This window comes from Triticum dicoccoides, chromosome 4A (genome assembly GCF_002162155.2).
Source record: "Triticum dicoccoides isolate Atlit2015 ecotype Zavitan chromosome 4A, WEW_v2.0, whole genome shotgun sequence".
NCBI classification, from domain to species: Eukaryota; Viridiplantae; Streptophyta; class Magnoliopsida; order Poales; family Poaceae; genus Triticum; species Triticum dicoccoides.
In genome coordinates, this window is record NC_041386.1 from 710,813,154 (window position 1) to 710,838,260 (window position 25,107).

Genomic DNA, 25,107 nt, shown 5'->3' on the forward strand with positions numbered 1-25,107 from the left:
GGTCCATGGCAAGCTTGCACTGATGCAAAGAAGAAGGTATTGGTTAGAAAGATATGGAAGTTGTGGGCAGAAACTCTATTGTGAAAAAATAAAAAATGGGTAGTTGACTCACGGCTGTATGCGGTGAGAACGCAAACTTTCTAGGTTTGCTTTTGCTATACATGTGCTCGATGTTGAAGCTTTCAACATAAAGCGACATGACCTCATCGTTCAAATGTGCTCGCTTTTTTAGCCCGTTGCTGAAATGCTTGAAGGAAACATCAAACCCACCTATCCTAATGAATGGAGATCTACATGTTGCAAAAAACAGTGGCTCGGTTAGTGGCAAACAAGATGGATGGAACGAACAATTTATCAGCACAAAAAAGGGCTAAAACACACTTACAAGGGCTCGCCTTCAGGAGGCAGTGGCATAGCTGGCCAGGGTGGTCCATGGACCACCCTGGGATTTCGCAGCCCACAACCCACATGCTTCTTCAGTCCGTACTGATTCAGTCCAAAAAACACTCCGTACAATTAGCCCAAGCGTACTAGCCCATATCCGCCCCAAGCTCGTTCCCGATCGTACAACCGACTGAGCAGTCGCTCCGTATTCCCACGTGGATCGGCCCTCCTCGTGGAGTAGCGGCATCTATTTTCCCCAAGCGAGAGCGAACGAGGGCTCAGCAGCCGAGCGACGCGGGCGGATGCGGCGAGCGGCAGGCGGCCGGCGGCCAGGATCCAGCGGAGGAAAGGCCATAGCAGTACCCAGTTATTTTTGGTCGAATCGGAGCGACGGAGGGAAACGCGGCAGGCTCCCTTGATTGAGGTTGCGGTAAGTTAATTCCATTATTGTTCCAATTGCTTGTATGGGTCTAGTCATCCTGATTTGTCACCGTGTGTTGGAAGATATGATTGAGATTTTCACGAACATGAGAAGGCATAACCGAAATAAGGTGCTTTGTCTTTTTTATTATGCAAAAAAATCAGATTTAATTGGAATTTTAGTACAATTGCAAGACTTTATTGGTTTGTGATTTTGATATCAGTTATATAATACATTATTACAATTGTATGCTATGGTTGTGGGATTTGTACAGTCAAGTGGACCACCCTGACTTAAAATCCTAGTGGACCATCCTGTCTTAAAATCCTGGCTACGCCACTGTCAGGAGGGTCCTTTATGTGGTAATTTGTGCAACAGTACTGCTTGTATATGGCATCGTCGGAAGCATTAACTTTGATCTCTTCATCCTCTTCAGCTTCGGTGCGTTCTCTGGCGATTTTGCAACTCTCTTGAGTGTGGGCTTCTTCGCATCACGTTTCCCCCGCTGCTCACTTCAATCACCACCTCCTCACTTGTCTCAGCTACTCCTGCTTCTGCCCCACAAATGAAAATGAAAAAGAAAACAGAAACAAGATGAGAAAAAAATAATGGTTTGGAGCATGGAAGTGCTAAGTTTCTGTAAACAAAACAAAACATGGATTGGAGCACAAAGTAGTTGGGGAGAGATGAGCGCAAATAACCTGCAGGGCCTGTCGAAATTGGAGGACGTGTTGCGATGGGAGTCACATCGTAAACTGGCCCAGCTGAGGTAGCCGGAGATTCACCAAACAAAGGGTTCCTCATACGGATCGACAAGAAGGAGTCCAAATCTGCAACAGAAGTTTTGCAGGGGATGTACGAACTTGAGGAAACTCCTGAAATAGTAGACCATCATCACTTCCCGGTTCAAACAATCCAAAAGAAGGTCCATCTTCAAGCGTGCATGGCCTCCTCGTCAGATTCACATGTGCGAAGCTTGGGCTGCGAGGAGGCTTAAATTCAGTGTCGTTTGCCTTGCTGCCTAAGTCTTCTCCCCTGCCATTGCTCTGATCATTTCATTGTTGTCATCGCTCATCCTGGGTGGGGCATCATTGTTTTGACCTACTTCCGCTGCTGGTTGCTTGGGCTGTTGCGGAGATGGTACAGTGGCAGTGGCTGGTTGCTTGGGCTGTTGCGGAGATGGTACAGTGGCAGTGGCTGGTTGCTTGGGCTGTTGCGGAGGAGGTACAGTGACAGGATGAATGTTGGGCTGCTCCGGATGCTTGGGCTGTTGCGCAAAAGGTTCAGTTGCAGTCCCATCAGACATGGCTGCAGCAGAAGTCCCCCCTGGTACACTGAAAGTGATGCCTTCACCTTCGGCTCTCTGTCCATGAATGCTGCACTCAGCTTTATGTGCCTCAGACAACATTAGGCCCATCCGCTTGCAGTACATGCCTTGCAAGATCCTCCCAAATGAGCTGAATGCAACATTAAGTTCTCTGGCATGGAGCTCTTTGTGCTTGTTAAATATGACTTACATCTGTGGGGGCAACTGCGATGCACGGAAACAATGGCGTTAGATTGGTAGGGACAGTAGTTTGTAACATGCTAGTGAAATGAAGGTGCAAAAAATATGAAAAAGCAAAAAAGGAAAAAATGAGTTGCGAGAAAAAAAAACACCTCTAACTCCTCGATTGTTGGCAATCATGGAGCCACTCCTCCAAAGAGCCGCACATGTCGTCACCACTCTCCGTGTTAGATGGATGCGGCTCATGCACATGCTCTGCGCTACCATTGGTACCCCCTGTACCGGCGTGAGGTGGGCTTTGAGAACCCGCATCTGCTCCCACATGTACATTTGCTTGCATGTGTGAGCTCTCAGGCACATCTGGAGTGTGTGTTGCGCCCCCAACAGCACCCCCTTGGTCGCTGATTTCCGGCAATTCCTTTATGACACGTTCACTTGCAGCTCCTTGGTGATGTTGATCTACATATGACATGAACTCAACTACTGCGTAAGGTGTACTGGTCCTGAACTGCATTACAAAGACGAGAAAATAGTTAAGAATTGCAACAGACAAATGTCTTCTATATAAAAACAAAAAAGCAAGGTCTTTTAGTTTCAATCACTTACTGGACGCTTCCCAAACCCATCATCCAGGGTGTCCACTGCGACAACAGCATAAAAGTCCATTTCATGACCAAAACAAGCTCTAGGAAGCGAGTAGTTGATGGTGTGATCAACTAAGCATCCTCTTGGCACATCAAGATGGTCGATGTAAATTATCTGCAAAGAAGACACAAAAAAGAAAAGAAAACATCAGCGCCTCAAGAAAAAGATTTGTTGTTGTGGGATAAAAGGAGTGGGATGTTACAGGAATCAAGGGTGTACCGGAAGCACTGGTAGACATCCACCGATGAGAAATTTACCTCTACCCTCATTCCTCCTATCCTGGTATTTTTTAACTTCTCTCATCACATCACACAGGATATGCTCATCCCAGTCAAACTCATGGACCATACTCATATCTCGTAGGGTGTTAAGATAATCTACGGGGATCATGTTTCCTGTCCCAGGAGCTAGGACCAAAGCCAGGCACAGTAATACCCATGACCTCTCGATGGTGTCATCATCATATGCTTTTGATAAGACGGAAACTGCGCTGGCTATCGGAGCCCTATCCCCGCCGCCCAGATAAACTTCATGGAAATCAGCTTTGCCCCTCTTCCCGAACTCTATCGGTCTGCTATGAGATGGGACATTGAATATCTTCTTAACTATGTCTTTTGAAAAGTGGATCTCCTTGTGGTCATTAATCCTGCAATTCACAAAAAAAATCAGTAGATGTTGCGAGAATAAAGAAAACAAAAGGTGTTATGCAACAGAAAAGAAATACAAAAAAGCGAAGATTACATACTTCAGCACACGATTCTTAGGGTCAATATTCATAATAATGAAATCAAGAAGCTCTTCAGGAGGAGGGACCAAAGGAGATATAAACAGCAAATCCTCGAAGCTGGACTTGCTTATTACATCTCTCTTTTTCCCTTTGATGTCATTGGCTATTTCGCGCAGCCGCTTTGCCGACCAACGAGTTTGGAAGATAGGCATTCTGCAAAACAAGGTTTGAAAAAACATTAGCTAATCCAACTAATTTTAGATAAACATGAGCTAAAAAATCATGGAAAAGTATTGGAACAGTAGTTAAAATTTCAGAGAAAGGATATATGTAGTTTCAGAAGCAAAAATTGAGTTCCCTGTGCTATAAGCTAGCAGTACAAGCATTCCTTGTAGTTTCACAAACATAAGCTACAGACATAACCTACTACATAGTTTCAGAAATGTAAGTTTCTCTAAAATATAGCTACTGTTTCTGAAATTACACATATGTTTCCCTGAAACTACAAACTGGATAACTGCATGAGCTACAGAAGCTTTGAACTAAAAAGAAATTACATATATGTTTCTCTGAAAAACAAAATGGATAACTGCATGAGTATTGGAAAAAGTATTGAAACACAGATATGTTTCGGAGAAAACAAAATGGATAACTGCATGAGTAGTTTTAGAGAAGTATTGAAACATGACCTACAGTAACTAAATTTCAGACATATCTGTAGTTTCAGAAGCAAAAACTAAGTTTCCTGTGCTATAAGCTAGCAGTACAAAAATTCCCGAAGCATAACCTACACTAGTGCATCACTAATTCCTACAGAAACTTCTATCTGAACATCAAATTGGCTACAGAAACTTCTCTTTGAACATAAAAATAATGTATCACTAATATTCAAGCCAGAAAGCTACAAAAAACTTTGAGCTGCAAAAATTCAGAGATTACCTACTAGCCAATATGAGCTATAACAACCTAGAACATCAAAGGACAGGAGAATCTAGAACATTGAGAGATTACCTAATAGCACAGTAAACGGATAGCATACACGGAGCACCTACAGCCAAATTTGAGCTACAAAAATTCCTACAACACATCACTATAACGAGCCAATTTTAGCTACAAAGGAATCAAAAATTTCTGCCACAAAACTGATCTGAGAAATCTCAATCCCCTGCTACAACTACACATCTACAGTCCAACACCTACATCGGTGGCGCCGACGAGGGCGCCTCACTACAACAGAGCACCACTGCGATGAGCCTGCGTAGCCGCCGAGGAGGAGCCGCCGAGCAGAGGAGAACCGTCTGAGAGCCGACCAGAAATGGGGGGAAGGAGCACGCGGCCGTACCTGCTTGTGTCGTTGCCGTCCACCGCCGACCTCGACGCGGTCGTCGTCGCCACCGCGTTGGATGCGCCCGCGTCACCCCACGCCGGGCGCCGTCGCCGCCCGCCGTTGCCCTAGCAGATCCCACCACCGCTGCCCTAACAGACACAAGGAGCTGCGGGAGCGGGAGCACTGCGAGAGCGTTGCAACTGCATAAATGTTTCCTGAAACAGCCGCCCAGTTTCAGAAACGTCTGCGCGTGACGCGGAAGCGAGGAACGCTCTCGTCCGTCTGATCAACACACGATCCGACGGACGCGGAGCCGGCGGACGCGCGAGCGTTATCGGTCGGTTGAAGGTAAGCTTTTTCCTTCAGAAAATATTAGCTATTTGTTTAGAAAAGTTCATGAAAAAGAATTCATCAATTTTTCACGGTTTTGAGAAATGGTCACGAATGAGTAAAAGGTGTTCATGATTCTGTTTTTTCATGATTTAAGAAAAAATTTCATGAATTAGAGAAATGTTCATGATGCCAAAATATGTTCAGAGATTTGATAGATGATTGCAGAAATGAAAAAGAGTAAGAACGACAAAAGAAAAACATAAAATAGTGAAAACTATTTTGTTGGAAAAAATAAACATAAAAGAAAAATAAAAGGTAAAAGTGAAAAATAATGAACAAAGAAAAAAGAGAAAACTGGTATGGGGCCAAAGCCGAACAGAGGACAAGGCGAGCTAGGGGTACGCGATTGGTCGCTAAGTAGCGACCTGCGCGAAATAGCGTTCCCCGGCTTGCGTTTGCGTCAGGACACATTTAAAGGAATGCGACTGGAATTTCAAAAGAAGAAAAAGAAGAAAAAAAAGGAATGCGACTGGAGGTCCACCCGTGGCCGTCCGCCATGGCTCTCGGTGTGTGCGTGCATACGTACGTACCTTGGCTCGGTCAGACGGGGTCAGGTCGACGAATACAGTCTTGGCTCTGTTCTGAGCTCCGAAGGTCTCTCGTTCGGTCGCCTACATTTGGGAGCTCCTACATTCACCTATCACGAATCCGGATGCTGGTTGCAAGCTAGTTAGTACTCCTGAGTAATTAAGCAGGCAGAAGCGGACCCTCAAAACGATTTTTTTTCAAGAAACCTTCAAAAGGACTAACTAGCAGCAAAACCACGCAAAATTGATTTGGTCGATTGACCGGCAACCTACGTGTGTTACCGTGCACTTTGTCAAAAAAAAAAAAAGGCAGGTACTTGTCCGCCGTCCCTCAAGTTCATTCTTCTTAACATTGTATACATTGAACGTTGAAAATGCGGGTACATGTGCAAAGTCTACGACATGAACCCTGATGAGCTGGTTCCATCACAACAAACCTAACCATCTGAGCTACAATTAGTCGCGTGTCTTCCACATTTAGATTGTACCTCTTTTTTCTTAATCATAGATTCTACCTCTTTTTTTGTAGAAAGGATATACCTGACTCCTTGGCCAACCGCCTATGGTAGAACTTTGAACTGGGGTTCCATTCCCGTGCCCGTGCGCCACGCTTCTCGGTGCGTGCGTGTGCGGCGGATGCGAGCAGGTCGGACGGGGTGGCTCTGTTCTGAGCTTCGAAGGTCTCGCGCGCTCGCCTATCTTACCGTTGGGAGTTCCTTCTTTCACCTGCCCCTACTGCTGTAATTAAACTGGCAGAAGCGGGCCTCAAAGCTGGTTTTAGAAACTAATTTATCTGTGCCGCAGATCCTCAATCAGGAGATTAAGGATTTGCTCGCAGGTGTCACCGAGTCTCGTGTTGTTTGGGCCAGCCGAGTGGCAAATAAAGTTGCTCACAATTTAGCTAGGGAAGGCTGCTTTTTTAGTCTACTAGTGGCTGGTGGCGCACCCTTGGTGCGCCACCTGGGAGGAAGTTGGGGCGGTACCAGGTGGGATGCGCTCCTTTCACTGTCTTTTTTATTCTTTGGGTTAGTCTTTTGGATACAGGCTTTGTTAGTGTTGCATACTGTATTTGCATGAGAGCAACAAGATAGTAATATGAAGGGTTAATTTGATAAATGCCACTCCAAATTTGGCGATTCCGAAAAATGCCACTGTAATTTTCAAATTCTGAAAAATGCCATTTTCAGTGGCATTTTTCGAAGTCCGCAGTGGCGTTTTTCAAAGTTTGCAAAAATTGCAGTTGCATTTTTTAAAGTTTGGAAATTGCAGTGGCATTTTTACAAATCGCCATATTTGGAGTGGTATATATCTAATTAACCCTTTTAGTCACTGGTCCAAGTTGCTGACTTGAGCAGTATAAACAGTGATAACATAGATACTAAGATCAGTGATAACAAAAGACAATAGTAAATCAAAAGGAACTGATGACAGGTTTCAAAAGTAGAGCATCGTACGTGCACGTCATGGTCAACACGTAGTTCCCGCACGGCAACCCGAGTCGGCGACGACCAAGTGGATTGTCAGTGACAACATGGGCACAGGTGCGACCCGCCACCCCACCGCTGTCTTATGACTGAATAACATAATAGTATTTTTTTTGCAGAAAATTAGAAAAATACATTGACAAAAGAACCAGAGGATGACAAAATGTTGGGAAATATCATACTCTAAAACCAATGGAGAATCAGGCTCCGAGCCGCTCATGGAGGCAAAGGATAACATGTTGTCATCCTTGGAATCCGCCGAGAAGTTTAGTGGTGCCGCCGTGATCCTCCGGTTCTCCTTGAAGTAATTGTTGTATCGTCTGGGGTACGAGCGTGGTGTCAAAAGCTCGGGTGTGGGCATCGGAGTCATGAAGCCAGCCTCCTTCCCATCTGGGTGATGGCCAGTGGTCCTCCTGTTAAACTGCTTGTCTTCCTGGGAACAGACTTGGACCCAAATATCATCTCATTCTCTTTACGCAATAGATTGCACAGGTTCTTCTGGTCCTCTGTTAAGAGTCAGTGGACAAGACTGATGAATTCTGTTGTGAGTGTTGTGCCAGAGGATGTGGAATTTATATCCGGCATCGTCGCTTATCTTCCTCTTTCTATACTCTCATGAGTTTTTGCTCTTCCAAAATGGCAACCATGTGAACCTTCGCATGAAAATTCAATGCATCAGATCTAGTGCTTGATTTCTAATAATCATGGTGAGCTAGCTTAGTGACTTACCACGTCATATAGAAATGGTGTATTGCTTTCATCCTCCCAGGCAAATATCTTGTCTATTGATGTCTACTACACAACCTTCTTTTTGTAGACGTTGTTGGGCCTGCAAGTGCACAGGTTTGTAGGACAGTAGTAAATTTCCCTCAAGTGGATGACCTAAGGTTTATCAATCCGTAGGAGGCGTAGGATGAAGATGGTCTCTCTCAAACAACCCTACAACCAAATAACAAAGAGTCTCTTGTGTCCCCAACAGACCCAATACAATGGTAAATTGTATAGGTGCACTAGTTCGGCGAAGAGATGGTGATACAAGTGCAATATGGATGATAGATATGGATATTTGTAATCTGAAAATATAAAAATAGCAAGGTAACTAATGATAAAAGTGAGTGTAAACGATATTGCAATGATAGGAAACAAGGCCTAGGATTCATACTTTCACTAGTGCAATTTCTCTCAACAATAATAACATAGATAGATCATATAACAATCCCTCAACATGCAACAAGGAGTCACTCCAAAGCCACTAATAGCGGAGAACAAACGAAGAGATTATGGTAGGGTACAAAACCACCTCAAAGTTATTCTTTCGGATCAATCTATTCAAGAGTTCGTACTAGAATAACACCTTAAGACACAAATCAACCAAAACCCTAATGTCACCTAGATACTCCATTGTCACCTCAAGTATCCGTAGGCATGATTATAAGATATGCATCACACAATCTCAGATTCATCTATTCAACCAACACAAAGTACTTCAAAGAGTGCCTCAAAGTTTCTATCGGAGAGTGAAGACGAAAACGTGTGCCAACCCTTATGCATAGGTTCATGGGCGGAACCCGCAAGTTGATCACCAAAACATACATCAAGTGGATCACGTGATATCCCATTGTCACGACAGATAAGCACGGCAAGACATACATCAAGTGTTCTCAAATCATTAAAGACTCAATCCGACAAGATAACTTCAAGAGGAAAACTCAATTCATCACAAGAGAGTGGAGGGGGAGAAACATCATAAGATCCAACTATAATAGCAAAGCTCGCGATACATCAAGATCGTGCCGAGTCAAGAACACGAGAGAGAGAGATCAAACACATAGCTACTGGTACATACCCTTAGCCCCGAGGGTGAACTACTCCCTCCTCGTCATGGAGAGCGCCAGGATGATGAAGATGGCCACCGGTGATGGATTCCCCCTGCACAGGTCAGCACGCCGGTCTAAACCTAAGCGCACAGGGGTCTGGGCCCATCGCCCTTAGCACACCTGCACATTGCGAACGCGGCCGGAAGCAGACCTAGCCTAGCAGGCGTTCCAGTCCAATCCGGCGCGCGCCGCTCAGTCGCTGACGTCACGAAGGCTTTGGCTGATACCACAACGTCGAGTGCCCATAACTTTCCCACGTAGTTGGTTAGTGCGTATAGGCCAGTAGCCAGACTCAGATCAAATACCAAGCTCTCGTTAAGCGTGTTATGTATCCGCGAACGCCGACCAGGGCCAGGCCCACCTCTCTCCTAGGTGGTCTCAACCTGCCCTGTCGCTCCGCCACAAAGTAACAGTCGGGGGCCGTCGGGAACCCAGGCCCACCTCTACCGGGATGGAGCCACTTGTCCTTTCAACCCCCATCTCCGAACAGTATCACAGGTAATGTAATCGTGTAAAGTATATAGTATATGCCCGTGATCACCTCCCGAAGTGATCACAGCCAAGTAGTATAGCATGGCAGACGGACAAGAGTGTAGGGCCACTGATGGAACACTAGCATCCTATACTAAGCAGTAGGATAGCAGGTAAAGGTAACAACAGTAGTAGCAAGGACAGGCTATGCAGCAGTATAGGATTAACTGAAAGCAGTAACATGCTACACTACTCTAATGCAAGCAGTATAGAGAAGAATAGGCGATATCTAGTGATCAAGGGGGGGGCTTGCCTGGTTGCTTAGACAAGAAGGAGGGGTCGTCGGTGACGTAGTCGACCACAGGGGCATCAGCATCGTCACGGGGTCTACCGGAGAGAAGAGGGGGAGAAATAGTAAATACATAGCAAGCAAGTGCATAACAGAACAACAAGCAGAGCTTGACGTGTTCTAACGCGGTATGAGGTGATACCGGTGAAGGGGGGAAACATCCGGAAAAGTATCCCCGGTGTTCCGTGTTTCCGAACAGATGAACCGAAGGTGAAATGTTGCAGGTTCACTATGCTAGGGACGTGTGGCGGACGAATGGGCTGAATATCCGGATTCGCCTCGTCGTTCTGAGCAACTTTCATGTACAAAGTTTGTCCATCCGAGCTATGATTTATTTTCTATTAATTTTCAAGGTTTTAAATGACTTTTTGAATTTATTTTAATTCAAAATAGAAGCTAAAATGCTACAAGTACCAAGCTCTGTGTACACAGATGTGTACCCAGAGGCTGACAGGTGGGCCAAGGGGGACCTAGTTGACCGGTCAAAGCTTGACTGGTCAACAGGGGTGGGGCCCCCTGTCATTCTCTGATTTACCTAATTATAGTTTAATTAGTTAACTAGCAGTTAACTAGAGTTAAGTTAATCAAGCAGCTTAATTAATTAATTAATTTTAATTCTTTTTATTATTACTTTTTTTGATCATTTTCTAGGGCGGGTCCCACTTGTCATTCAGACAGGGGCCTTAACGGGTCGCGGGTGGCGGTTCTCGGGTGCCAGCCCTCCCGACAGGGCGCTGTGGCTAGCGGGTCAACGGGGCCGGCGCATGGCCCGGCGCCGACGATAGTGACCGGAGCGGGGCGGCACAGCGAGGTGCGGTGGTGTGAGCGGGCGTGCACTGGGTCGCGGTGGGGCGAGCACGCGCGACAACTGGCACGGCCGGACGCGGCGAGAGGCCCGCGAGCGCGGCCAGGGAACGTGGCGGGCGCCGCGATGGACGGGCATGGTCGACACGCTGTGAGTGCGAGCGCCCGCGCAGAGGGGAACGGGGCGACGACGGCAGCGAGACGCGGCGCGGGACTAATGGGGGCGCGGCGACCGCGGGTTCGGATGTGCCCCGGGCGTGGTGGCCACGGGCGAGCGGCGACGAGGGTGGGGACCGTGCGGAAGCGAGAGCAGAGGAGGGAAGGAGAAGGGGTCCTCACGTGCGAGGAGGGAAGGGGACGACGAGGCCTGATGAGACCGACGGGGAGGAGGACGAGGAAGCGGGCGACGGAGGTGGTCCGACGACGACGGGCGACGGGGTCGGGTCGGGGCAGAGGAGCTTCGGGCGGCGGGGACGAGATGATGTAGAGGCGTCCAACGAGGTGGAGGTAGACGAGGGGGTGGCTCCTGCGATCGTGGACGGCGACGTCGGTTCCGTGCTCCGATCTAGAACGAGCAGTGAGGGGGAGGGGATCGGGCTCGATCCAGATCCAGCGCGGGTGGGGGAGAACGAGAGAGAGACGTGGGGGAGTGGGGTAGTTGGGCTAGGGTTCGGTGTCTCCAGGGGGTTAGTAGGTGAGGTGGGGTGGGCCGGTCCAGCTGGGCCGACTGGAGTAGCCAGCTGGGCTGGTTGGCCCCGAGGGAGGGCTTTCTTTTCCTTATTGTTTTACTATTTTCCTTTTATACTTCTTCTACTTTTTCTGTTTCAGTTTTGCTTCCTATTATTTTAGTTTTAGTAAAATATACACGCAGCATTTAAATTAGTATTTCAACTTAGCCCATAGTCATAAAAAGCCTAGTCCTCAATAAATTAGTTTGACATTTTATTAATTACAGAAGGTATTTAAATAATTGTTTTTACTGCTATTTTATTCATCTTATAGTACTTAAACATTTTATAAAGGTGTGGTTTCTCCACCATTATTAGCTAGGGATTAATTGTCTCACTCAGAACATTTTAGTTTTAATATTTGAAAACTTTTATTGTTTGCTTAATTTTGAATTTGAATTCGAACCAGTTTCGAACTAACGCGAGATTAGTAACAGTAATCGAGGTGACGTGTCATCATTAGCAGAGGTTCACTGTAGCTTAAATATCCGGGGGTCACAATTCTCCTCGACTACAAGAAATCTCGTCCCGAGATTTAGGAGCGGGAGTAAGGGGGAATGGAGTTGGTTATGAAATTTTAACGAATCTTCTCGGTCTTGGTCGCTCTTCTCGAAGTGGTAGATCCATAGCGTTGATGTTTTCATTCCTATGCATCAATACATCATGATGAGGTTGTCGTCCTTCCTTCAGGAACTCCATCGTACTTACGAAAATGATAAGGGGTAACTTCGGAAGAACGGGCCTGTACAAGGTTGCTTAGCCGGTAGATAACAATAGGGAAGGTGGTGGAAAGTAACTCTCGAACTAAAACTTAAGAATATATCGAGAGCAAAGTAAGAAGGTACAACAAGGAGTTCCTAGCGGATAGACAATCGTTCGATGCCTGAAAAAGAGTGTGAAAGGGGTTCAAAGCATCAAGATTAAGTATTGCATCTGATATCGGAACAGATCACTAGGAAGGTGGCTCCTGAATTACACACGAAGCCAAGCGTGAGTATTGACTTCCGAAAAGGGGGGGGGGGGTACAGCAGGGTCAGGTTTCAATCCTGGGACCTGTGGGTTATGGGCCCACCATGTGGGTTAAAAGTAGGAAGGGAGTGATGTCTTGCACAATCATGTAAGCAAGGCATGTCAGAGGATAGCCTGTCAGTTATGTCGGCAACAATGTCGGTACCAAGGGCAAGGGACGAAGAGAACCATTTTCCTGCTCGTTGAACGAGGCGGACCAATAGGCAAAGTTCTCGTCCATCGGTGGATACCGGAATGTCATCAACAATAGTAACAGGGTCTTGCTGACAGAATTGTACACCGAGGTGTTTACATAAGCAGGAGAATATTTCTGCTTAGCCATATTGATCACAGAAAGGTTAAACAAAACAATGGAAAGGAAATTATGTTTATCAGACTAAACAAAACAATGGAAGGGAAAATGTGTTTAAACACATATTTCAGGGGTATATCCTTCCCAAGGACAAGCGGAGCATGATATCCATGACAGGATATTATGTAGAAAATCCTCTAGGTGAGCGGAGAGAAATTTCATGATGTTATCCATACAACGGTGTTTGGATAATTGAGCAGGAAACATTTAGCATTGGGCTTCAAACGTTCTTGTTGAAAATCAGAGTACAACCGACATGCTTCAAGATAGCATTGACATGGTCATCAGGTGAAGATCAGACTTTGGAAACACAAAGGATCCATCAGGAACAACTTATAGAATAAGTCTTATATTGTCCTCATGGAGGAATGGATAACATTGCTAAAAGGGAACTATAACAATAGGGCCTCCGGCCAGGTGGGCTAGGTATGACACCACCTTACCGGGTCATATAAAGACCAACGTTATAACTCTTGGAAATATGTTCCAACCATCATATCTGACCGAGATTCAGATTTGATTGGTGTCAGGATACCTCAGACTCAGGATGCCCGAGAAGAAAAGGTGCGACACAAATTGACGAGAAGACATCGTAAGATTCTCGGGAAATGAACCATGGAAGCAAGTTTCGAAACAAGAGTTCATCATTAAATCAAGGAGAGGGTTAGGAGGTGGCTGAGGGATTCATCGACAATTCATTGAGATTCCCAAAAGATGGATTTCCATAGTTAAGTGAACAAGGAGATAACATTAGTCAGATCAAATGGTATAATGATGTATGCTCGAGGGAAACATACACAATTAAACATTGGTTGAAAGGTGCACCTGAAATATGGGCTCGGTTGCATAACCAACGTCGGAATGGTGATTCAATAATCAATTGTCTAAGAATGAACGGCCGACCATTAACTTCAAAGCAATAAGGTTGCTAGAAGTTTTGGAATTACACATCACAGTCCATTTGTCGGTGGTTAGAAATAACATGGTGACCAGGAAAAGAATGGTGATGGTGATAAGTATCACTTGTATCAAGAATTCTCCAGAGGTAGTGAAATTCTCACAAAATTGAGGACATAAGAGATGTTAATGTTCCAAGGTAAAGAAGAACAATTACTGGATAGCAAGGAACTCAAGGTATAACACCAAACACGAACAAGCTTGTGTTGGTGGGAAAGCAATAAAGTGGTCGATGATAACACAGATCATCAAGGGCAAGGATGGTATTTCTCATCATGAACTCAATTGATATCCTGGAAGAGCTCATAAGGTTGATGATGATCACGACACATTTGTCGAGAGATTTCATTAAGATGTAATCAATCAGCGACGACATCAAGTCAAAGGAATGAGGTAGCGGAAGGTTATTGGAACCATGGGTAGGACACAAACTTGAAATCAAGATTGTTGTTCATGGAGAACTGCTAGGACGAGGAAGATCGACGTAAGCTTAGCTCACCGTCGAAAATTTTGTGCTCCGGGAAGAAGGACCAGGTAGCACAGTTAAAATCAACACGAATAGGTATAGCAGAGCAGGCTAGGAATGACATGATCGGGTACAAACTCGTACTTAAAGAAGATTACTGAAGAGTTGTTGAACCGTAGTGCGGACTCGGTTCAGTTATCGGTGTCTTTGAGTGTTTAATAACTCAAAGCCCGTGAAAATTTGGAATCCGTGAGAATGTAGTACTTTATGAAGAAGTCATAAGAGGTTATGCAGTTCCATGATAATCTCGAGATACCAGGGGGTAATACTCGACGACAGATCAAAGTAGAGGTTGGACTAGGGTATTGCTCTGCAGAAGACAAGTGGTTAAACTTGCACGAGAAATGGTATTTAAAGAAGAACATGGTCGAAACCACGATTGAAAAAGGCCACATCCCAGATATAAGATGAACTTATACCAAGGGAATAATTAATTTTGAAAGAAGCTTCGATGAGAAGATCTACATCGTGTCTATGGGCATGAACACAAAGTTCAAGGTCGACTCCCACTTCTCCAACGCATAACCTTTCATTTACTTCTCGCGTTCGATGAAGTTGTAGTGTTGAAATTTTATCTTGGTAAAATACCAGAAGAGTATGACTCGTGAAAACTTTCGAGTTCACACATATTAAGGAAGGCATAGGTTCAAGCCATCGGGGCTTCTTAGAACATATAGCACGAACTTCAGGAGTAAATAACACAAGCTCAAAAGTAGAGCACGGTTGACAAAGCAAAGGATACAATTTACCAAAGGCATTATATATATCCTAGGAAAGGCTCAAGGTTATTGAATATGAAGGACATTGTGAGATAAAATCCATCAAAGGATCTGGGGTGAGTATCGGCACACAACCCGAGGAAGAAGCAAGGCAAAGACATTGGATTATAGAAACAACTGAATAACTTAGAGCTCAATTTGCTAAGGAATTATGATTTATAAAGCGAAGGATCGTAAGTAGACGCTCTGATCAAGGATGGATAAGTTCAATAGAATTAGGGGCGCAATCAATATAACAGATAACCTAACAACTACATTAACCCTAACCCTAGCAACGGAAGGGGAATGTGATAGGGGAGGGGAATGGGATTGGGATCTCACTAGATGCCGCCGAAAGATGAAGCAATGTGCTGGCTTCCAACTGGATTTGCCTTCACCGCCGCGGCGAAAGCTCTGGCCGCCCGGAATTCCGCCGAGTACTGTGGGTCCTCGTCCTCTTCTTCTGCCATCGCCTTCGTAGGGTGCGAGCTCCCGCATCTCGCCAGTGGACGGCGGGGCACCGCCGCCAGCATCGCTCGATTTCAACGTAGTCATGTCTGCGATGGGAGCGGGGACGGTGCGCCGCTAGGTTTGCACGAGCGGGTACAAGGGAGAAGAAGGGGGAAACGGGGGAAGAAGATGGGCGAAATGGGGGGAGAAGAGGAAACAAAACGAACAGCAGAGTCTAACGCCTTCTAATGGTTGTCCGACCAGCTGACAATGCCATGTCGGCAAAAACCGGCCCCACCTGTCATATTTACCCACTTATCAGTGCCCGATCCGCCGATCAATGGTATGTGCAAATTGTTTACGAGAGAGGTGGTGTTTTTTGCCAAGAAACTGTAACGTAGTGATTTCTGCTAACGTAGCCCTCAAACTGGTGGTTTTCTGCAATTTACTCTAAATTGGAGAAGGAGGGTCAAGTTGCGAATAGAAGGGCTGGTGATTACCGAGGCAGCAAGAAAAATGAAAATGGAATAATGGATGAATGTAGAGATAGGAGGTGAGAAAGAACGGGTGGGGTTTAATCCTCCTAAACCACTTCAATGGTCTCTATCTTCACTAAATAAGATAGTCCTTATTGCATTAGCTGGCTTAACTGAAGGATCACCCAGTAAAAAAATTGCCAAACTACCTTCGCAAGCTTTGCTGGGCTACCAACCTTTTCTGATTCAGAATCTGCATTATCAACATAGCAAAGACGATCTGTGGACTCCTTTACAAACCATGATAAATATATCAAGTACAGTAGGGTCTTGTAGAGAATCGGGACAAACTGTTTAAATAAAATAATTAACCGGTACAAAGTTTCTGTAGCCCAATGATAATTTCTAGAAAGCATCTATGTTGACATTGCAGCTATGTCCTTGCACCACATATCAGTTCACTAAGAATCAGTGTGAGATAACTGCAGGATGGCACCTTGTCATCCTGGGTTTCACTGACATCATGAAATTTAACTATTCATTAAGTTTCTATGGATACTGCTACGTCTCCTGAAAGATAACAATAGTTAAAAAGTAAACTCTTTCTACTCATGTTGCTCAAGTATATTATGTATGTTGCATATTATTGTAGCTAATATTTGCTTCTATTTGCTAACTCTTTCTCCAAGTGTTGCTCAAGTATATTATGTTGCATATTATTATTGAATTCGTGCGATGACGATGCTTCTCTAACAGGTACATAGATCATCGATGGTGAAGAAGTGGTATGCCGTGTACATAGGGCATGTTTCGGGAGTGTACGACAAGTGGCCAAAGTGCCAGGCCCAAGTGTACCGCTTTCCGGGCGGAAGCCAGAAAGGGTTTGATAGCAGAAGGGAAGCTGAAACTAGTTACTTGAGGTTCACACTAGCGCAAGAGAGGATTCAGAACCGGCGCCTCAAGAAGTATTACGTAATCCCGCTCTTCTCATCGTCATCGCTCTTCTCTTCTATATTATAGTTTAGATAGATGATGAAACATGTGTATGCGATGACCATGTAGTAGACATGTGACAACTTGTATCGCTATTTCAAGATGATGATGAGATCAACATCATTTGCGTTGGATGATGATGATGATGATATGATGAGAATATGTTGTACCACTTCGATGATGATGATGATGACGAGACATTCTTTTTTCATATAGTTTCAATTATGTGTATGTTGTAATTGTATAAAACCTGTAAAAAATACAAATACAACAGAAGAAACATAATAGAGAAAATCTTAGCAGCAGCGAGGGGTAATGGAGTAGCAGCAGCGCTTGTTTAGCAGTAGCATGGGTGATGCAACCACACCATAGAAAATTAGCAGTAGTGATGGTTAACGCGCTACTGATATGTATAGGTAGCAGCAGCGCTGGGTAAAAAGCGCGCTACTGCTAAAAGTTAGTTGTAGCGCCATAGCAGTAGCGCGGGCCCCCCATGCTACTAGGGCTGCAAGAAAAGATCGAGGCTCATGAGCTGCTCAAGATCGACTCGTATTTTAGCTTGAGTCGAGATCGACTCGAAAACAAATGAGGTGAGTATGAGCATTTTATGTAGCTCGATGGAAAAACAAGCTGATCTTGGGCCAGTATTGGCTCGCTCAATTTTAGCTCGATAACTCAATATCATATAAGTATATTAAATAATCTTCATGTCTATTACGAAGAATTTGGATCATTCATTGCCATATATATATATATATATATATATATATATATATATATATATATATATATATATATTGTATGCTTTTTTTCTTCATTTTCCGTACTAGCAAACATGGAAATTAATCATGGAGAAAATTTAGCCTCAATATGACATGTGGCCAACCGTGTGTTCAATGTCTTGGTGATTCGGCCAAAGTTTGAGAGCAGACACACCTTCGTTTACTTCTATCCAGAATCTCTTGTTGTTAAATACTGGTCTGAAGTTGGGAAAGAACAAGTCACATTTTATATAACTTTTTTTTTCTGTTGTGGCCTATCTTACTTTAAAATTTGCCTTGAAATAATTTTAAGAATCATCTCATTAAGCTCGAAACTAGCTCAAGATCGACTCGAGATCGTGACAAGCTGAGAACGAGCCACTTTCTACAACTCGATCTTGAGCTTTGCACAGTTTGAGCTCACTTGAATTATAATATGAGTTGAGTTAAGCCTAGACCAACTCGCTCCAACTTGATTCGTTTGCAGCCTTACGCGCTACTGATAGCGTCTAAACCCGCGCCTATACTAGGGTTTTCCCTAGTAGTGATTATGAGAAATCAAGAGACTTCAAGGAGAAGAGATTCAGAAATAAAAAATGATTATCATATGAGATCCACATGCACCTTTTACACAAATCAGCACCATACTTGCCAATTATATCGACGATAGTATGCTACAAAAACATTTCATGAAACGAAATTTATATCATCTACAACAAATTTGGTACTTTATTGACTATGATAAACAATGCTTACAATAAAACCATTTTAAGAAATGCTGCACCAGCTAAACAGTAAATTAAGCCATACCATTCCAGGAAAATGAGTAATCTGTTCCAACTTTTGTAACATTCACTCCAGCTGCTTCCAGGCTTGACGTTGTACCGCCAGTGGAGATGATAGAAAACCTACAGGCGCAAAAAAATCTTCATAAGACATAATATTGGTAAATCTAAGCTGGAGAATGCTTCTTCCTGTACAAGATTAGCCTTCATAATTACTAACACTAATCTCACACAAATAATCAACCTATGAAAACATGCAGCTAAGATTAACTAGCTAAAATAAGGCTACTGCGAACAATGCATAGCTTTCGGGAAGACAATATATATGATAAATTAGCACTGCCTGAAGTAGGCATTGATGTACAACATAATTCTCCATGGTGATGCATGGGGAGACACAACAAGACTGACACAATCCAGCATTAACTTAAAACAACAAGGCAATTGTCAGCTATACAATTCTTTGGAGACGGAGGAGATCCCACAGCACGAAAGAGTCATGCCAAGCTCTGAAGACCGTTTCCAAGATTGGCCAAGTCTGTTTTATCCGACAATAATATCAGTGCTTGCTTCACTCCTGTTGATGTATGAAATTACAATCAGCAGGCAGGTACCATAGATTACACACACACAAAAAAAAGTATCATCTGTTACACTATTAGTATTTGCGGTCCTAAAATAGTGCCAGCGCAGAAACACTTTATTGTGCGCATACATAAAAGCCGATACAATAGTCCTAAAAAAATCCTCTTGGCCTTGCTTACGACAACCCCCGAAAGGTGGACAGTTTAAATAAGCAAGTAAGAAATATAGTAAATGCAACTAACTAAATGTGACAATGTACTGAGTAGCCTTGATCAACCTGGATAAATTTGTGTATGTCTACTACACACAGATCATGGACTGACCATGGCAAAACTCACACTTACTGCAATAGTAGCTCAATAACCTTGATCAACCTGGATATATTTGTATATGTGTATACATCTTGTTACAAAAAGCTAAATACCCATCATAAGTCACTAACAGTCTATATACATCCACTGTTTTTGTCAGATGCTGCTATGGAGTGACCATGGCAGAACTCATCGCTGGCTTTATGGGTCTGTGCTCGCCTGCTTCTTCAGTACATGGTACCTCAGCCCCCTGTTAGCATCTGCAGCATCGATGAAGATCCTCGAGCCTTCACAAGCTTCTCCATTGACCAGCATGTTTGAAAGAACTGTCGTCACATTCTTCTCCACCCATCTCCTCATGGGCCTTGCGCCATTTACCAGGTGGTATGATTCCGACCAAATGACGTCCAGCGCGGCATCAGTTATAAATAGAGAGACACCTTTGTTAGCTACTGTGGCAATGACATCCTTCATCTGGATTTTCACTATTTCCTTCAGTTCGTCGTGTGAAAGCGGCTCAAATATCACAACCTCACTCAGTCTGTCAATAAGTTCAGGCTTCAAGCGTTTCTGAACCTGCAAGAACAAATGCATATGGCAATTAGCGGGCATCCATTAAGAGTTTTAAAAAGGGCACTCTGAGATTTACAGACCTGCTCCATAAGAAGACCTCGTCCAGCTTTGACTGTGTTTTCTATGCCCATTCTTGTTGTTAGCTGCTCTGCTCCTAGAGTTGAGGTCATAATGATGATAGTGTTTTTAAAATCTACGACGTGTCCTTTGCCATCAGTCAGCATACCATCATCAAGGAGTTGGCTAAAAACCTTGAATATTGAGGGATCTGCCTTATCCACCTGGTCAAAAAGGACAACACTGTATGGGCACCTCTTGACTTTCTCGGTAAGTTGTCCACCTTCTTCATAGCTTTAGAAAGTCAAATGAATTAGTGAGATATGGAAATAGAGTGTGACAAGAAGGAATTAAACATGTGCAGGAAGCCAAGAAGCGTGGGAGAATCAAACCTTCGAGGTCCCCCAATGAGGCGCGACACAGACCCACTCTCAGCATATTCCGACATATCAAAGCGGATCAACGTCTTCTCATTGTCAAATATCCTCTCGGCGAGAGCTTTTGCTAGTTCTGTTTTTCCAACACCAAGCGGTCCCAAAAAGAGGAATGAACCTATCGGTCGGCTAGATCGACCAAAACCAACCCTAGAACGTAGCACCGCTTGCGCAACCAAATTGACCGCTTCATCCTGACCGACGACTCGCTCATGCAATTTTTCTGCTAGGTGGACTAACTTCTCCTTCTCCTCTTGACCAAGTGTGGTGAGAGGGATTCTAGTGCATCGACTGACAACCTTCAAATAACATTTGAAATATGAAAGGTACATACTATTGATAACAACAGAAACTATTCACCCCCTCAAAAAAAAAAAACAGAAACTATTCACACATATGATTATGATTTACCTGTGCGATATGATCTGGGCCAACTGTTAACTCCTTCGGTGCAAATATGGAGCTAATCATATTATTCTCCACTTTCTGCTTGTCAAAATGCACCTTTGCAGTAGAGCATGCCTCGTCAATCAAATCAATCGCCTTGTCAGGAAACTGGCGACCTGAGAACACACAAAATCAATCAATCGCTTTCAAGATACATACACTGATTAACAAGTTGCAACTAACACAGTAGTAAAATGAATTATATTTTTATCTTTTTGAAGACGAGTTACGAACCAGTAATATAACGGGCGGCGAGCTGTGCTGCAGCAACGAGAGCATCGTCCTGGATTTTCAAGCCATGGTGCTCTTGGTACCGCTGTTTCAGCCCTTTTAGGATGGTGATGGTGCCCTGCACGCTTGGCTCCTCGACGACAACCTTTTGGAACCGGCGCTCAAGTGCAGCGTCCGTTTGGATATACCTGTGGTACTCTTCGCAAGTGGTAGCACCCACACAACGGATGCGGCCGCGGGCTAATGCTGGCTTGAGGATATTGGCGGCGTCCATGGGGCCTCCTTTATCGCCGGCGCCAACAATCATGTGCAACTCATCAATGAAGAGGATCACCTTGCCTCCCGCCTCCTCCGCATGCTTGATGGCGTCTTTCAAGCGCTCCTCGAACATGCCACGCCAGCGTGTCCCGGCGACAACCGCCCCCATGTCGAGCTCCAGGATGCGCGCTCCTGCCAGCACGTCCGGGACGTTCCCGGCGGCGATGCGTTGGGCGAGGCCCTCAACGATGGCCGTCTTACCGACCCCCGCAGCACCGACAAGCGCCGCACAGTTCTTGGTGCGGCGGCACAGGATACAGACGACGCGGTCGATCTCGTCGTCGCGGCCAACGACCGGATCAGCCCTGCCGGCGTCCAAGGCGCTGAGGACACTGCACGTGGTGATGGCCCGCTCAGCCTTGTCATTGTTCTGGGCGCGGGTGTAGATGTACCGGCTCCCAGGGGACAGATCCGGGGGCATGATGTCGAAGGCGTACGAGCGCTGGAAGTAGAGGTCGTAGAACACCGACGCCGCCAGCGTCACGGCACTGCCCGTGACGGCGGAGGCTACGACGAAGGCGAGGCCTGACCACGACGACATTGTTCCAAGGCTCGATTCGATCGATATGGCAAGAGGTTGTGGGGTGCATATATATGTAGGCTGCGCTGGGCAGGGCCTTCCGTCTCCGATTTGGAGGGAGTAGAGCTCACCGAGTCGCCGTCGGCTCGGCCAGGAGAGGAAATCCGAGTGCACCTCTGGTGCCTATTGGGGCTGGGGCTGGCGCGAGGCAACGGTGGCGGCGGAGAAAGGGGATTAGGGGCGGCCGGCGCAGCAAGCGGTTGCGCGGTTAGGTTCGGCGCGCCGCCATGGAGAGGTGCGAAGGGTGAGACCTCCTCTTGAGCGCCTTATGCGCCGGTTCTCTTACCGGGCGCTCGCTGCAGCCTAGCGTGGGCCGGCCCAGCTAGCACGCTCGCTCCTTTCCTCGTTCGCACCTGCGCGTTTCGTTGCTTCGTTTTTTTTTGGCGTTCGTTCCTTCCTTCATAAAACTGATAAAACGAATGGATCTGAAATTTATGAATTTGAAAGCAGTTCCTGAATTTGAAAAAGTTCATCAATTCTAAAAAGCAGCTCATAAATTTTAAAATAAATTTCACAATATTTGAAAAAAGTTCATCGAATTTGAAAAAAAATATTAGATTTGAGAAAAAGTTCATCCGATTTGAAAAAAGTTCATCAAATTTTAAAAAAGTTCACTGGATTTGAGAAAAAAGTTCATCGGATTTGCAAAAAGTTCACCAGATTTGAAAAAAGTTCACCGAATTTGAAACAAAATTTCATCAAATTCGAAAAAAGTTCACAGGATTTGAGAAAAAAGTTCATCTGATTTGCCAAAAGTTCACCGGATTTGAAAAAAGTTCACCGAATTTGAAAAAAGTTCACCGGATTTGAGCAAAAAGTTCATCGATTTGCAACAAGTTCACCGGATTTGAAAAAAGTTCACTGAATTTGAAACAAAAAGTTCATCAAATCTAAAAAACGTTTGTTGAACTTGAAAAGGTTCATCGAAATTTGAAAAAAAAGGTCATCGAGTTTGAAAAAAGTTCTTCGAATTTGACAAAAAAATACGATTTTTCAGAAAATATTGATGAAGCAAAAAGGTTTCTCGAACTTGAAAAAAGAAAAAAAAATGGGATATAAAAAAGAAAACAAAGAGAGAAAAGATCAAAAGGTAAACATAGCAACTGAAGTGGTCGGGTGGTTGTCTCGTCCTGCTCTGAATACTCTCGTCGTGAGATCGAATCCTGGCTCTCGCACGATTTTTGCGTTTTAGAAACAGAGAAGAAAGATAAAAATGGGCCGGTCCAAACGCGATGAGGGGGTATGCGCCCGTTAGTGAAATGACTAGTATTGGGTGCAGCGGGCGCCGAATAGGAAATATGGCGAAGGGTAACACAGGAGAGACTCCTGTTCCACGCTCAGGGCAAACGGGCTGGAAGCAGCCCATTAAAACATAACATACCCGTTTTTTCTACTTCGGTCGGTTTTCTTTTAAATACTTTCTAAAAAAATATTTAAAATATATCCAAATTTAAATATCGTTCAAAGATTATAAAAATATTAATTAATTAAAACCATGTTCACAAATTCGAAAAATGTTCTTGAACTAACAAATGTAATTGTTTACAAATTTAAAAAGGTGCAGATTATAGAAATGTTCATGAATTCAAAAAATGTTCTAGAGGTAAAATATAATTGTTTACAAATTTTAAAAGGTGCAGATTATAAAAATGTTCATGAGTTCAAAAAATATATTCTTGAGCTCAAAAATTGTCTGCGAATCTAGAAAATGATCGTGAATTTCAAAAAATGTTTGCAGATTCAAATGTTTGTGAATTGAAAATATGTCCATGAATTCAAAAAGTGTTCGCAAATTCAAAAAGTGCTCCGCGCCATGTCCTCCTGAGATGGAGGAGGATTTTTCACCCTGATTGCTGGTAAAAGGGGTACTAAGAGAGGACAAGGAGATGGCCCAAAGAGGGACATGACACCCACATACATGAACACCGTCGACGGCAAGGTGCGGAGCTTTCACTCGGCACCTCCAACACACCACGCCAAAGGCACCCAAGCCGACGGTGCATAACACCAGGGTGGCCTAACTACTAGGGGGTCGGTCCACCAGGCAGGACTCAACGCTCAGTGAGCCAAGGAGTGGCCCATCCCCCTCTGCCCGCAGGTGAACGTCTCATTGAAGCTTGGCGAGGAAGTTAGGGACTCTAGGTTTGTTCTAGACTCTAGGTCGAATAAGGAATCATGTAGACTAGGGTCTCGTTCTCCTTTTTAAGGCGAGGCCAGGGTTAGCTCAGGGCACTACTTGCTCTCTTGTAAGAGTGGTTGGGCATCCTCCTGAAGTGTAAGGGTGAAATAATCTAGCAATAAGTATTTCCCTCGATTGAGAACAGAGGTTTATTGAACCAATGGTAATTTCTTATGCAACCCATCTTTGGTATCTGCACACAAACACAAAAGCAGTGTCGCTGCCAAGGTTTCAGTAAGGTTATCAAGCTTTTTGTCCTGCTAGTTACAAGGATAAATTGTATGGTACGTTAGGAATAGATGTGTAAAATAATAAAACTGGAACAACAAGAAATTTAAATTATAAAGGTGTATACAATTAAAGAAGATAGACCCAGTGGTTATATTGCAATGTTTATATTTATGACTATGATTATTCATGGCATAGGCATTACGTCTGCAATATGTATAGCGTTATATAGCTACATCTACAACTAATAGTCCACCTAAAGACTGTTATCGAGCATGAATCTTGAGGTATAAAGTTCATACAAACATACTATTGCAATAAGCATGATGACAAATATAGATATTAAAACTATAATCCAAGTGTGATAAAAATCATCGTTTTATCCTTAGTAGAAACAATACAATACATGTCTGCTCCCTTTCTGTCACTGGGA

General features: G+C 44.4%; 1 protein-coding gene across 1 annotated transcript; it reads right to left on the reverse strand.

The window, feature by feature from the left end:
- Positions 1–19,638: 19,638 nt before the first annotated feature.
- LOC119284189 (chaperone protein ClpB1-like) lies at positions 19,639–22,228 on the reverse strand. Its single transcript, XM_037563418.1, has 5 exons — positions 21,373–22,228; positions 21,103–21,254; positions 20,650–20,990; positions 20,281–20,551; positions 19,639–20,203 (listed from the first exon to the last, which is right to left on the reverse strand). Exons 1-5 carry the CDS (start codon positions 22,226–22,228, stop codon positions 19,829–19,831), a joined length of 1,995 nt encoding a protein of 664 aa, XP_037419315.1. The 3' UTR covers positions 19,639–19,828.
- Positions 22,229–25,107: the final 2,879 nt, after the last annotated feature.

Excerpts from the sequence above, each read along its gene's own strand:
- LOC119284189 (XM_037563418.1), bottom strand. The coding sequence starts at position 22,228 with ATGTCGTCGTGGTCAGGCCTCGCCTTCGTCGTAGCCTCCGCCGTCACG. Across the intron at positions 21,255-21,372 it reads CGCCGCCCGTTATATTACTG|GTCGCCAGTTTCCTGACAAG; the intron begins GTTCGTAACTCG and ends GTGTGTTCTCAG. Across the intron at positions 20,204-20,280 it reads GAGGTCTTCTTATGGAGCAG|GTTCAGAAACGCTTGAAGCC; the intron begins GTCTGTAAATCT and ends TTGTTCTTGCAG.